The 14,900-nt window shown below is 38.7% G+C and overlaps 1 protein-coding gene across 1 annotated transcript in view; it reads left to right on the top strand.

Annotated features, from left to right (window-relative positions):
• Window positions 1–14,900, top strand: part of pcdh11 (protocadherin 11) — a 98,487-nt gene that overhangs the window by 48,102 nt on the left and 35,485 nt on the right. The window contains exon 3 of the mRNA XM_067248106.1: window positions 14,565–14,763. Within this exon, the coding sequence (XP_067104207.1) occupies window positions 14,565–14,763 (199 nt within the window). The remainder of the gene's footprint in view (window positions 1–14,564; window positions 14,764–14,900) is intronic.

Here is a 14,900-nt window from a genome sequence, read left to right as displayed (position 1 = left end):
TGTCAGCACATGGAATGCATATTATGTTGATAAAAAGGCCTCTGACGAAATGTTAAAGAGGCCTCCCGTCACGAGATATACACCCCTACTGTTACACGAGTGGGTAGATACAGACATGTTTTAGTACATATGGATATCCAATGGGAGCATACTGAACCGAACCTGCTATAGTAAAGCATTAACCAATCAAATGTAGAGCTGTGGACTGTGAGAGCATATGTTAATGTGCTTCTCTCTGGCCAGAAAACAGTATGAGGTTTGGAAAAGGAAGTCCATGAGAAGCCTCCTGGAGCACGCAATTGCCATCTACAAAGACATTACTATGATGACTGCTCTGCAGAAAAAGTGCTTTGGCAGAAAGAAAACTTTGTTTTGGTGGTGGTGTTGGACCCCAATGGGTAAGCAGGCAAAGGAACTAAAATTATTATTTTTTATCACGTACAGCTTTGAATCACTTCAATGGCATACTTTTATCCGCCACTCAACTGCCAAAAACTGACATAAACATATTTAGAGCAGGCATGTGAGCCGGGATACAACTATATTAGCACAGAGCTGATCAATGTTTCACCAAGATTGGATCCCTTGCGGTGCATGCATTTCTCCCTGTGTACATTTTTAAGTGTTGATTATTACTGCTCATAACATACCAGCATACTGGCAAATAATTGTACATCGTCATAAAATACTTTAATCTAGAAGCTGTTTCTGAAAATCATTCAGCATTGGAAAAATGCTTTTTTCAATGTATCTATCTTCTTCCAGTGTCAGAATACAAATGAGTGATTGTTCGTGCTCTTTTAAATAGCATGAAGGAGTTTAAGAGTATCTTTTATTTTTCAGTGTGTACTATTTTATGACAGCTGTGAACAATTCAGACTGTTTTTTCGGTCAGATGTTCTCGATGCTGTTTCTGCAGTTAAGATACACTTTCCCTCCAGAACTTTCTTCATCCTTAGTCGCCCGTATTGAATAATCTGGCATATTGAAGTTTTTACAGATTATTACTTTATTGTCAATGCCATTTTACTGGAAGATATAAAGACATGACTGTGCCTATGTTTTATATTTTGAGAGTAGGATTCCACTTGTTTCTACCAAAATACTGAGAACATTTATAGAAGACATTTAGGAGACAACTGGTTGTCATTTGTATAGTTAAAAGCCCACTGACAGGTACATTATCCAGTACCCATAGGCCCACTTAAGATGTACTTGTAATAATGTTGTATGAAGTGTCAGATAAAAAACAAAGAAGAAGGAAAAAGCATCACATGGACGGATGTGAGTGCTGTAATTAGTGTTACTTGGTCTCACATTACTTAAGTTACCAGCACTTTTTGATCAGAACGCAGTCCTCGAGGTGCAAGGACATTTCTTAATTTTGTTTCATTAATACATGATCTGTCACAGAAAGATATTTCTCAGTTAGTACTTTGAAGGAGCTAGGAACATGGTTTTTATATTACCCCATGAAATGTAATATGTGGGGCTTGGTAGATTAATTTTAAAAGTTATTTTCTTACAGAATACTACTACTTTATATCAAGATACAAGAATCACAATGTTTCTCAATTGGTGACAAGACACAAGTGTCAAATTACCACTTTGCTTGTTGAGACAGTCTCATTAAAAAGTCAATTCAGAGTGTCAACTGTTCACACCGTTATTTGAGAACTCTTTGCTGGTGCAATGTAATTTCATGCAACAATCCGGTACAACTTGTATGTGATAACTGTATTTTGACAGTCTTGAAAGATTCTTGAATTACACCAACCATAAGGGTGCCAACTGTATTATGTTGTATTCATGAATGTACCGAGAACTATTAATCAGTGTCATGATCGCATGTCTTGTTTGCCGATCGGTGACAGTGATAAGTGATTCTGCCACTTGCTTGAACATCAGGTTCCAATACAGTGTGCTGTCTCACATCATAGTCAGTGGACAATGTCTTCTGCCACTCTCAATGAACAAAACTGTCAAGCATTTCAATAGAGAAGGAGATGAAACGCATTAACAATTCATATGTCACTGTGAAATCTTGATAAACTAACACCAAAGGTTGAAACTACAATAGGATTTCCTTCTCCTGTCCTAGTACCGCTCCTCCTTGTCATATTTACAATACCAGTAAAGGGCTGCAGTGCATTCAGTGACCGTGGGTTGGAATATTTTTACCCTTCTTGGCTTTTTAGTTTGAGACACCATGACACCTTGAATTTGCATAGTACTGAAGATCAATGTAGCTCATAGAGACCTGGTGTATATGACACTTATTCAAAATTCGCTAGCGTAACTGTCTTGAGCAGAAGTACATGAGACAAATGCATGTAAAAGCCCAGTTCAGTTTCTGAGTTGTATTCATGCCTTTTAGTGCATTTTATTGCGTTAATGTATCATGCATACTGTAACGACCTGACACTCTTTCACCCTGTTTTAAGTTCATAGAATGTGCAGGATTCACAAATCTCTTGATTTAAAGTGATTTAGTTAGATGAGTGGTTTAAAAAGTTACATATTTCCCTAAAACCTGCTTTTACTTTTACTTTATCTTTTAGTTCAAGACAATAATTTTCGTAAGTGCTGATTATTATGTTAGATGTTTCGTTATTATGAAGGATGTCCTTCAAGTTGTATTTGATTCCAAGGGACAGCTTGACAAAATACACTTTGAATTTGGTTGAAAGCTTGTCTAATTGAATTTTGATACGTAATTAAATCAAGCAATAAATCAGACCAGCTCCCACTGCAACCGACAATTCAGCACTCCAGAGCACCACAAGCTAATTAAGATGAAGTTATTATCTGAGCCTATGGGATAGCTTTCAATGGCTCCTTTTGAGGCACATTGAGTCTTTTCAACTAGAATGTACTCAACCTTGAGGGAAGGACATCCCTAACATGCAATATGTAGGCTATATAGTTCTTGTCCTTCATTTAAATATAATTCCAGGAACCTCTGTATGTCTGTCTGTTTGTCTGTCTGTGTATCTGTCTGTGTGTCTGTCTGTGTGGCTGTGGCTCTATTACCTTGAGAAAGTTGCATAGTTTTTAGTTGAATTGGACTGCATAGTGCTCAGGACCCAGGCATGTGCCATGACGCCTGTGAAGTTGTTTGGATGAGCAGTTCACTACGATTAAATTAAAATGGGTTCTCTGTTAACAGGCAATGCACATGTGTTCTCCATGTTGAGTTGGCCAAGGGAAATTTCATTATTTGATGAAAACACAGCAACAAGACTCATGGAAATCAGAATGTACTGAATGTATTTCACAACAAACAAACTGGGCTTCGCCATGAACTGAGGGCAACATGGGGGCCAAATATGGGCATAATGTCGTATTGAGGCTGTCAGGATAGGTAAAGGTGTGGGTTAGCTCTATATCCATCACAACATAGCGGCTAACATTAGCTAGATAGCTTCCCACATGACAAAATATTGTATAGACAGCTTACTGTCTGCTAACTGACAAAGTTACGTTCAGCTAAATGTTATTTGATTAGAAAATGAGAAGCAACAAATTAAATAAATGTTTTTGCAAACAACCAGCACTCTATTAGCATTGGGCCCTAAGGGCAGTGCAGTCATGTTAGTTGAAAAGATTCAAACATTAAACATAAAAACAAGACTCATAAAAGTAGCAACTGCATATGGAATTAATTTTTCAAGAAGCAACACAGGCCCCCCTTCATCACTGAACATTTTTATTTCTCACATTGTCATAAAATGAGGGCCACATGGAGGGCAAAGAGTCAAGGACAGGTTTCATGTTGTATAAGGTGGCCCAACAATAAAGGTAAAAGCGTGGGTCAGCTATATATCCATCACCGCATAGCGTTAGCTACCTAGCAGCTATAGTCTGGCTTTCAGTGGCTAACACTAGCTAGCTAGACATAGCTACCCACATGACTAACACGTCATATAGCCAACTAACTGTAGCAGTGGCTAACTGACAAGTTTTTCTCAGCTAATTGTTATTTGATTAAAATTGGAAAAATGAACAAGATAAAGTACATTCTGTCTGTTTAACTACAATAATTAGCAACAGTCGTCCACATTCAGAAATATATAACAGCGGCACTGCACTAGTAGGCCTATATCTCAATGACTGAACAGGGATTTTAACTTTGGTTCCTACTTGGGCTAAAGCCCAGCATTTATGTTTTTGAGCGAACACATGTCTTCAAGACACAAGGGGGGTTTATTAACTCCCTGGCAACAATAAATGAAATAGTTTGTCCCAAGTAATAGAGGAGTAATAAAATGAATAAATATGGCATAGTCTTACTGCTTTTAAGCCATACCAATTTTAATACTCTTCCACTCCCTAGACAATCATACTAGATCCAACTGGTATGATACCCGTAAATGAATCCTCTGCAACTATAACCGGAGTACCCTCCTTCTGCATAATTTGATGAGCAAAGAGAGAACATTGATGAACTTTTTTAATTATTATGCCGCTTGGGAGTTTGACACTGGCTGTGCAAAGATCGGGCTGTTGAGCTATTCCTTTTTTTTTCTCTTCTCCCTTTTTTAATTCACCCAATTTGTCGGTCCAAATGAAACAGGGAAAGGTTATAGTGTGGAGTAATTAACAGCAGCGAGCCTAATGAAATCAGGAGGGGCTGGTACACTGGGAGGATCAATACAGCTCTGAGAGCTGGACGAGAGGGGATTGTTCAGGGGAAACACTAACCACTTAATAATAATAAGCTGATGAAAAGGCAACATGTCCACTTGTAAATCAAAATTGGTTTGAACATGCTGGTGACATTATTGGTTGCTAGTAATTGTGTTAAGAGAAACTTCCCAACACTCAGGAAGTACAAGTCCCACACTTAAGGGTTTGAAGCCTGACTTGGTAGCAGGGAGAGGGTTTCCATGTTTATTGAATGCCAAAAGCTGCATTGATAGAAACATAAAAGACAAATTACAGAAGCAAGCTGAATGAATATATTTTATCTACATTTGAAGTGACAGTTTTGTTGAGGAAATGTTTGTTTGTACCACCCAGACCCAGCCTATCAGAGGTTGTGTTTGCCAGTAGTGAGTAGAATGTAAACTTGAACTTTGTTGTTCATTTTTCAACCACAGAACAAAACTCATTCTTACATATTGAGTCATTACTGTAGCCTAACAGATGGCATGTGCAACTGTTGGTACTGTCTGCGTGTGTGTTTGTGTGAATGTGTAGGCTATGTGTGTATTTATGTGGAGGTGGATGGATGTGTGGGTGGTTGATGGTTCAGACTCTGAGCTGTCCAATACAATCCTCGTCTCCTGGGACAACTGCTTGATGACAGGTCACATGACTTCCCAATTTTCAGTTAACAGTGGCAGGAAAAAGTCAGCAGCCCCCCTTGACATTTCTTGAATACTGAGCAGCATTGACAGGGCCTGCTTGACCGTCATTTACACAAAATTCACACATATAAAACTAGTTGCGTACGACCAGTCTAAACTAGAGCCCCCAGACAAGTCATGATTGGAGTGAAATGAGCGGCGGGTAGCCTTGGCAAGCAGCAGTGAGACTCTGTTTTTCCCCGTCTTCAAAGGTATTTACACTGTGAAATAAACTGTGAAGTGGACGCAGACTGGGGAGAGTAGAGTAGCAGATCTCATTAGTGTTAAACCATTAAAAGCACCAAGCCTTGGGAGAAATGTTTCTTCTGCTTTTAGTGAAATTTGAAGTTACTAAATCATACACTTGACATTATTTACATAAATAGTTTATATTATATGATGGATTACTACCTTTCACTCACTTGCAGTAGACAATGAACTTGTTTGGGATTAGTAAAAGCCTCAAACTGTACAAACACATGGACCATATATAACAGGCCATTTTATTTTGTTGAGTTATGGACGGCTGTAACGTGTGTTTGAGAATTGTATGTCAAACGTAACTTATAGGCTACGGTACAACTGTTCAACATAAGCTGCTCGGATAGTAACAACACAATAAATGTAACAACATTACAAATTAACATGGGTTTAGCTAAAACTGGGGCAGCATGGTTATTCTAAAGCATCTGAACTGTGAGTTTGAACTCTACCAAGGTTGTGAAGCAGGGATCTCTTGCAGTGTAATAGTGCTGGGAGAAGGTGGATTGTTTGAAGGGCAACATAATGCCAGCTATCCCTAGAGGCCTGGTGGGGGTTCCATCAATGTTTCTCACTCAGCGGATACATGTTGGGTCTGTTCTGACCCCTGAAAGTACGCAAGCAACAGAGGTTCTGCTGCGAAACGATAGGCCTCTTACACCACTACAAGGAAATTGACAACCACTCACTGTACCGCAGCTATGACATAGACGTCCAACAATACTGTTGAGAAGAGGGTCTTCGGTTTGCAAGGCCTGAGAAAATTCACCCAAAGATTTTGTTGCATTGCATGAGCATTTTGAATGATAGCAATAACAACCTGTTCTCTATGCTGATGTATGTATGTATTTTGATTCTTACGAATATATGCTCTTTAATGAATATGATGCAGGAATGATGTTACAGAGTTGACAGTTAAAGTTTGCATATTAATTATACCACCATACCTATAATATTTTCCTGTGTTACATGTATATTGTATTTGCATTTGTCTGACATACCTGATCGATGTCCAACATGACTGTTTGCATTTTATTTATGATGATGAGTGAAAGTTAGAGGCACAATTCCATGCCCTCCTCAGTTGTATCTACATATTTATTCATTCAAAGCGAATAGCAGTCTTAAATTTGGAATAATTTGAGATACAGAGATGGAGCACAATGAGCCCTGGTGTTTTTAATCAATTATTTATCCAATATTTTAATGATCAGAAAGCTGGGAGTGATCAAAGGCTTAGTTTGAGCCCTACTGCCTCAGCTCGCCCCCTTCTGAAGACACCCTTCTGCTCTTTGATGTGGTTCACCAACAAATGCACTTATCTTCCCCATCTCTCTCACTGGCATGGCTGTGGGTGCTTTGAAACCATTGGTCTGAGAGGCATTCTGTATGTGGAGAGAAGAGGGTCAGTGACCCATCACTACAGAGATGGATCACACGTTTACGCTCCCTGGCAAATGTGCAAAATGCACACACACACACTGTTGGAATATAAAGGCATAGCATAGGTCACCTTTTGAAATACTTCCCTTCTGCTGTGGTCTTGCATTATCATAGATTTAATTGGTCTGTTGCTGAGGTCTATAACAAGAGCTATTTATGTCGTGAAATAATGAATAAAACATGTGTAATGTCGCAGGGAGGTTGCTGTCTGACAGCTGCCTCATTCCAACATGCCTAAAAACGTCCGGTCAAGGAATGCAAATTAATGTATCTTTAAACAACTTTGACGTTGAATCCAAATTTTAAAAATGCTTTGCAAAAGTTGCACATCAATCCAGTTGTATCTCCGTTATAAGCATAATGTTTTCAATCTTGCTCTCACTAAGCCTTAAGCTTAATATGTTCAGGGTACATAAGTCATCTGCTAATGATACAAATAATTTTTACAATACCCCTAACAAGTACTTGGTAGTTCAGAAAAGCAAGCTAATGATGGGTTTAGTTTAGCTTACTTGAACTTACTTGATCCCTTAACCTGACACCAGATGGTCCTCTCCTCCCAATGAGGCTCAACTCTACTATTTCCGTTGTGCATTCATTTTGATCAAGGCCTTTGTGTGGGCCGAAATGTCATGATGTTTTAAAGATGTATGATTATATTATTTATCTTTTATAATGATGTAAAGTATGATGTTATTAAGTGAGATATAGTTGTGCCTTTTGTTTGAAGCCATCTCACTTCAATAAACACACCAATAAAATATTTGATGAACATTTGATCTATAAATCTTTTTCGTGCCATCTCAACATCCTTGCATGGGAGGTAGTATGTACATTTGGCTGTACCCCAGGCACATACATTTATTTAGTTTTGTGTTTTTTTTTAAGTTGTTTGTTTCACTGTGTACTGTACTAGCTGTATATGATTGAAATTACAATAAAAGCCACTTACACTTGGTATAGTACTATATGACAGGGATTGTATGTTAGCACCTTTAATGAACTATGATTTTGTCCTATTGGACAAACAGTGCACCTGGTCTTTGCATCCCTAAGAGTGATAGGAATGTTCCAGTATCCCTCAGTGATTTGTTTGATTTGAGTGTGATCGGCTGATTTGTAGACACAAACTAGCCGTGTTCTGTTCTTACTTCATCACAGCAAGTATTGCTGTGTCTTTCTATGCTTGTACCCAATGCCTCTAACAGTTAGATTTCAATGTACAGTAGTCACATTATTAGACACAGTACAACGACAACAAAATTGGTGATTAAAAATTAAATACTGTTATCTCTCTCTGAGCTATTATCTAGTCCCTGGGGAGAGGATGCTATTTTGCAGCCTTGCGGGCGGCTTTTGTTCCCAATTTAGAAGCCTTGTCACTGTTTATTGTTAATTTTTGATGCTTCATTTGATATTTTGTGGTCTATCTTCCTCAAACTCGAAGAAGACGTCTTTATGTAGAGTGTCAGACGTGGCTTGTGTTGTCACAATGTCAGGTTCACAGCCGCCTGTACGTTTCTTGTGTGGGAGTGTACGACTGCGTTTGTCGGCTGCTAACTCAGACCTGACATTTGATGTACAACCTCCTCTCATACAAGGTTGAAATCAATACGTGTTACTTCCACCTAAAACAAAAAACAGACTTTGTCCAACAACAAAACAAATTGATGCACTTTGAGATAAATGTTTGGCATTTGGCATGAGGCAATCTCTCAACATCCATCTTTAAATTGTATGGTATATCTACCCATAATTATATTTGAATATTTGAAGGAGCCATACACTTTCATTTCAAAGCTGATTTTCGATTCAGTATAGTGGCAGTGGACTAACCGTCATTGTGTTGCTCAAATCATCATGGAGAATGTACTGTCTGCAGTATTAACGTCCCCTTGTGTTCTTTCAGGAGACCTGTCAACTCGGCAAGATATCTTCTACAAATGTAAGTTCTGCCTTGCTGACATTTATCTACCTTTACAATTTTTGGGGGCCATTTAGTCGCATGCTTGGACAAATGCCCAAAGAAGGAACCACTGCTATTCTCTGGTATTCTGTACGCTGTTTTGCATACAGCAACCCCAATTATAGTACATGTTAAAACCAGTTAATTGATACAAGAACAAGAAATAAGGTGGTTGATATCCCATCATGGGTGATTTTAGACCCTTTTTAGGGATGCTCAAGCACCCCTAAATGTAATCTCAGCACCCCTAAAAAAATTAAATATATAAATTATTATTGTTTATTATCATTTGAGGCTGGTAGTTCATTAAGAAAGGGACATCCTTAGTTTTTCATTCATTCAATATTTTGCATAATAACACATATATGTATACATTTTTATCCAGTGAAATTGGGGATTTATTAGCGAGGGGGTTTAGCACTTTTGCAAGGCACTGTATTCATGTCACATTCTCATTGGGGGCTGAGCACCCCTAAAGGTCTGATCATAGAATCGCCCCTGTATCTCATTATGACTGCAATGTCTTTGGGAGTGATGTATGTATACATTTCTAGGAGCTTCCTTGTTTATTGGGTCATATCAAGCCAATGAAAGGCAAAAGATAGTCTTGGAAGGCATTTCTATCTTAAGTCATTCTTCTTTTTTTTATCAGTGTTACTTCCATGTTGGTAGCGGTTGACACACAACAAGGTTTCAGAGGGGACTTACATGTGGCATCTTCCACAGAGATCTGTAATTGGCTTCAAAGAATTGTCTCTGTCCTATAAATTTAGATCTTTCTCTTGAACCCTATTCTGTACTCTATCAAAGTAGACAACGTCTATTTCATCGATAGAAGTTGAAAAGATTTGTTCGTGGTTGTCCGTGATGTAGTTTTAATTTCAAGTTTTGTTGAGATGCATCGATGTGGAAAAAACCTTTCAACTACTCTCAGTTGTTCTATGTTTGATGACATTACTCAACCTGACTTGCCCCTGTGGCTCGAAAGGTTTCTTTCAACAGACAAGACCTACTAACAGTAACTGGATTTCTATTGCAACACATGCCCTTTGTGCCCCCTGCGATCCTTCATTCTCTTACAATGAAGCAATCTATTTTTTTCTGTCACTTTTCACATATTGTTCTTGACAAAATTCTGATATCTGAGAGTTCACTGGTTTTGGATCAATGTGGATCTTGTTAAGAGACGGTACTGTTGAAATTATGGTGCATCCACAGCCATTGAATTGCTCATGAAGTAAGGAAGTCAGGGATGCCATGTGCAGTACTTAAAAAGGACCTTCTTGTTTTGGGGCCTTAACTTGCAATGAAAAAATTATAATACTGCATACGACATATAGACTTTACATAGACTAAATACAAGTGCATAAATACCATGAAGGCATGTGACAGCTTGCTACAAATGACACTCTTTTTAAGACCCATGACACAGCAGACATTAGGGATATAAATACTTTTGTCTAAATTGCTTTCCAAGGAGGGAGATGACAAATCACCATTTGCACAGATTTCACCAGGTCTAGGTGTTTCTGCAAGGCTGATCTTTATCTCAAATGGCAGAGCAAATCTCCCCTTATCTACCCCTAAGTGGTCCCTGTTTATCACTCAGGGCGGAAGGATTGTCAGTTTGCTTTTCTTATGCCACTTGGCATTCTCTCCAATGTTAAGGCAGATATGTTTCTGTTGTTGTTGCAGGGATGTAAAACCATATAGCTAAAAACACGTAATGTGCGTGTAACTCACCACTTTCACAAGGAAGAGAATAATCAGCATCCCATCCCTTTAGCTCTCTGTAAATATAGAAGGGCTTTTAATCCTCCAACCCATGAATCTGGCCCCATCTGCACATTGTCTGTGTGGACACCAGAGAGGGGCTTTGGTTCAGGCTGGCCCGCTATAGAACTTGGCTTGTCTCCCCTCCCTCTGTTTTTATCTCTATGCACATACTTTTCAAGGCAGTGTTTTATCTGGTTTGACAGGCTTTGTTTGGTCTTGATATCTCTTACAACAGCTTGTCTTTGCTTTATGGATTTCTGATGTGTTCTTCCAATAAGTGACTGTGCCTAACACAACACTCACCTTGACTCATCTGCAAACTTGTTATTTGTAGCCATGTGAACATTTGTCTGAAGAAAACAGATTTAAATGCAAGTGCTGAATGGAAATAAAGACATTTTAGGCGAAAATGTATTTACCTCACTTTTTTGTCAGTTCTTAGCATGTAACCATCAATGTCACCATCCTGTTTTGTAGTTACTCAGTGTAGAATTTAGAAGTTTTTTTTGGGTAAACATCTGACAAAAAGAATAAATAGTCCCACCCACACAATGATTAAATCGTAATTGTTGTGGACAGCTGTTTGTTCTAATAGATCCTGGCTGTCATTGTTGGTATAAGCCTCAGATAAATTATCAGCAAGTTGAAGAGTAAGTGAGTTCTGTGTGAAGCTGCCAAGGCACAATGAACATGCTACTTCCTTCATTGCTACTCAACTTTGCTTCTGCTCGTAACATAACTAATGTGAGAAATCACCTCAAAGGCTGTGTACAAGCAGATTATCAAACAATCTGCTGCTCTGATGAAAGGCGGACTGCTGTCTCCCTCCCATCTGATGCATCCTACTGAAAAATATGTATGAACAGTCCTAAAGCAAAGAGAACACTGTTACCTCATGAAATAGCTGTAAAGAAGTTGAATCGAATGCTGGGTTTTGACAACTTATTTACACGATGGGGGCTTCACAGAAAACCAGGTTTGGAGGCAGTTTGTAAGTTCCGAATTGTCTACTTTCAGTGGTATCTGGATACATAAACAGTCTGGTCAGGCAGACACACATAGACACACACACACTTACTAATTGTCTCTACCTTTTGGTTGTTTCACATCTCAAAGCCAGACATCTCTTAGTTCTGCTTTCAGGGTTCTAATTGTTAGGATTTAGCTAAGTCAATCGTCTGATAGTTCTTAAATTAACTGGTAAGCTGTTTGCAGATCTCAGATTTTGGCAGTATTCAGAGAAGGGCTGCCAAGATTTTTTTCAGACATTCTCTTTTTCAGCCTCAGTCTCCCTGCCTTATCAAAGAACAATAAGCTCTTTATCTGTATACCACAATGGTAGAGGAAAAAGTTTTAGTACAAAGCGAAGTAGACTCCCCTTGAGCATTAAGGAGCATGTGTTAATGATGTTTTTAATTCAGGACTTTCATATCGCATTTGTTGCTATAGAGATGAAGAAAATTGCTATCCTTGTGTGCACAAGCATTAGATCGCATTAGTTCTAAAAAACATTTTTTTCTAATCAGTCTGCATAATAGGAGAAATAAAAAAGGACACAACAACAAAATAGAGGGCATATTATGCTTTAATACAATTCATTCTTCAAATTAATTCAATGATAAAAGATCAATGTTTTGAAATAATTGAAGCTACAACATAAAAATGACTTCAAGTTTAAACCAGCAATAATACCTAAAAGAAACATTTAATGAAATCATCATTCAGGAATGTACTAATACGAACAAATTATGAATAGTGAACAGGTGAAAGAATCTACGTGTGAGAAGGGGGTTATGGAATTTGTAATTACTGAGTTGCTGTCCACTTTACCCAAAACCATTCTGTGATGAATGACAAGAAATGTCACTTCATAAATCCCGCTATCAAAATTTGATTGCATCCAACTGCAAATGTGCTCTTCCCTTACGATACACTTTCAAAAACATCACAACAACTATAAATATGAAACGGTCAGAATAAATGGCCGATGGTCACAGACTCTTGTTAAATGTGAAACGCTGCCTTTTACTGTCGCTTTTTTGTAGTGCTACAGTACTAAATTGTGTGCTCGAGAAAGGTCACAATATGAACTTTTCGAAGTCCCCTGAGAAATCAAAGGCCTGTGCCTTTGAGTGGGAAAATCTACACATGCTTACAACCTTAAGACCTTCCTAATCAAAGTCTGTACCTCCACACCTCCTTAAGACCTTCCTAATCAAAGTCTGTACCTCCACACCTCCCTCTCCCTCCTTCCCCCTTGTGTCTAAATTGGGCGAGTAGTAAAAGTAGGACATGGTTCAACCTGGTTAAAAACAGATCCACTTATTACAAAATCACAGAGCTTTAAGTTTCAATGAGGCCTTGTCAAACCTGTCTTTTCACTGAACACCATCATTCAATTAACTTAAAATAAGACATCTATAATGACATTTCTCATTGTTCAGAATAAGAATTCGGTTTATTCGTCATGTATGTTATACAAACACGGAATTTACTGTGGCAGGGAGGTGCAAAACACTAAACATATACAAATCTTAAATTAAGTAAAAGTACAAAAGTTTAACTATTTCTAAGAACTAAACAATCTAAGAATACAACAATTTAAATATAAAATAAAAAATATATAAAAATAAGAATAAGAAAGAGCAGCGTGAGTGGTCAACATAGTGCAATCGGATACTGAGGTAAGGTGGCTTGTGCATACTGTAATTGCCATTAGATGGACTTATAATAGTTAAATGAGTTAATGAATGTCAGTGGGAGTCCTTGGCTTTGTTGAAGAGGCCAGTAGCAGATGGAAAGAAACTGTTCTTATGGCGTGAGGTTTTGGTCCTGATGTTGAATCCGTAATGGTACTATATCAGTACAAAGTAAAAGGTATGGAATCTCAACACATTTTAATTTTGAGATGACGAGGACATGAACATGACAGAAGCTTCTTGTTAAACATGCAATAGCAACTTGTGGCTTTCAGGAATTTAGACGACCGTTCCATTGCCACACCCACCCCATCTCACCCTCTCCTAATCCATAAATCCCTCCACCCAGCCCATCAAATACTGCTAATGTAAGATAAAACAATCGCATTAAAGGTGGGCAGCTTCATGTGACAGTTGAAATGGTTAAATATTTGATGTGGGCTTTGTCAGATGCAGAAGTAGATGTCTACAGGGTGCTGTGTGAACTTTATTAAGAAGCCATTTATCTTTAACGCTGTGCCTGTTCTTGCAAAACAAGTTCAATAGCTGACACAATGTTAAGGTGACCCTTGGACAGTTCTTGTATGAGCAAGCACTGATTCCTGTTTTTTTGCAAGCATGATCCTTTCCCACACCTGAAACATTGTCATTGTATGATGTTTTGTGGGAATGCTTTTGCTTTTGCTGGGTTCCCATCCTGACTGGTTACACTGACTCTGTGAGAGTCTCTTATCAATGACAACTGATTCTTTTCACGAGCATGCTTGAATGAAACTCAGCAAAACTTTGGCTGCTGATTCCATCTTTACTTACTTTAAATCCTTGACACCATCTAAGATGACTGACACTCTATCTCACTTGATGGCACCCATATGTATCATGCATGGCTGGTGTGACTACAGTGCTTCCTACCCATATTCGTAAACAAAATCTGTTTTGATGATATGAGGTATTTTGAATAATCCGCTCATCTCCCAGCATACCACCCCGTTTTCAATTATGAACTTTCTCACTCTGTCTCAGCTTAGAACCCATCATAATCACCCGCCCGTTATTGTGGTGTTTCAGACCCAGCGCCGCGTGACCTTTCACCTTCCAGATGGCTCCCAAGAGAGCTGTAGTGACAGCGGCCTGGGGGACCAAGAGCCCAGCAGCACTGCCAGCACCACTCAGCCTCTGCCCCTCAGCTTCGCCCAGGAGGAGTACTACGAACAGACCTCACCCAACAGCCGTACTGAGGGAGATGGCAACTCTGACCCAGAATCCAGTGAGTACCAAACTGCTTTTTGTAAAGTTTTCTTCTCTGTGTTTCAGGGGTGTGGTTTCTGTTGTTTCATGCCGTCCTCCAGACGTTTGCCGGAGAACAACAAACTAAGGAGTCTTATGAATATTAGAAAGTCACAA

The sequence above is a fragment of the Osmerus mordax genome, chromosome 12 (genome assembly GCF_038355195.1).
Source record: "Osmerus mordax isolate fOsmMor3 chromosome 12, fOsmMor3.pri, whole genome shotgun sequence".
NCBI lineage: Eukaryota > Metazoa > Chordata > Actinopteri > Osmeriformes > Osmeridae > Osmerus > Osmerus mordax.
This window is presented reverse-complemented; position numbering and strand designations above follow the sequence as displayed.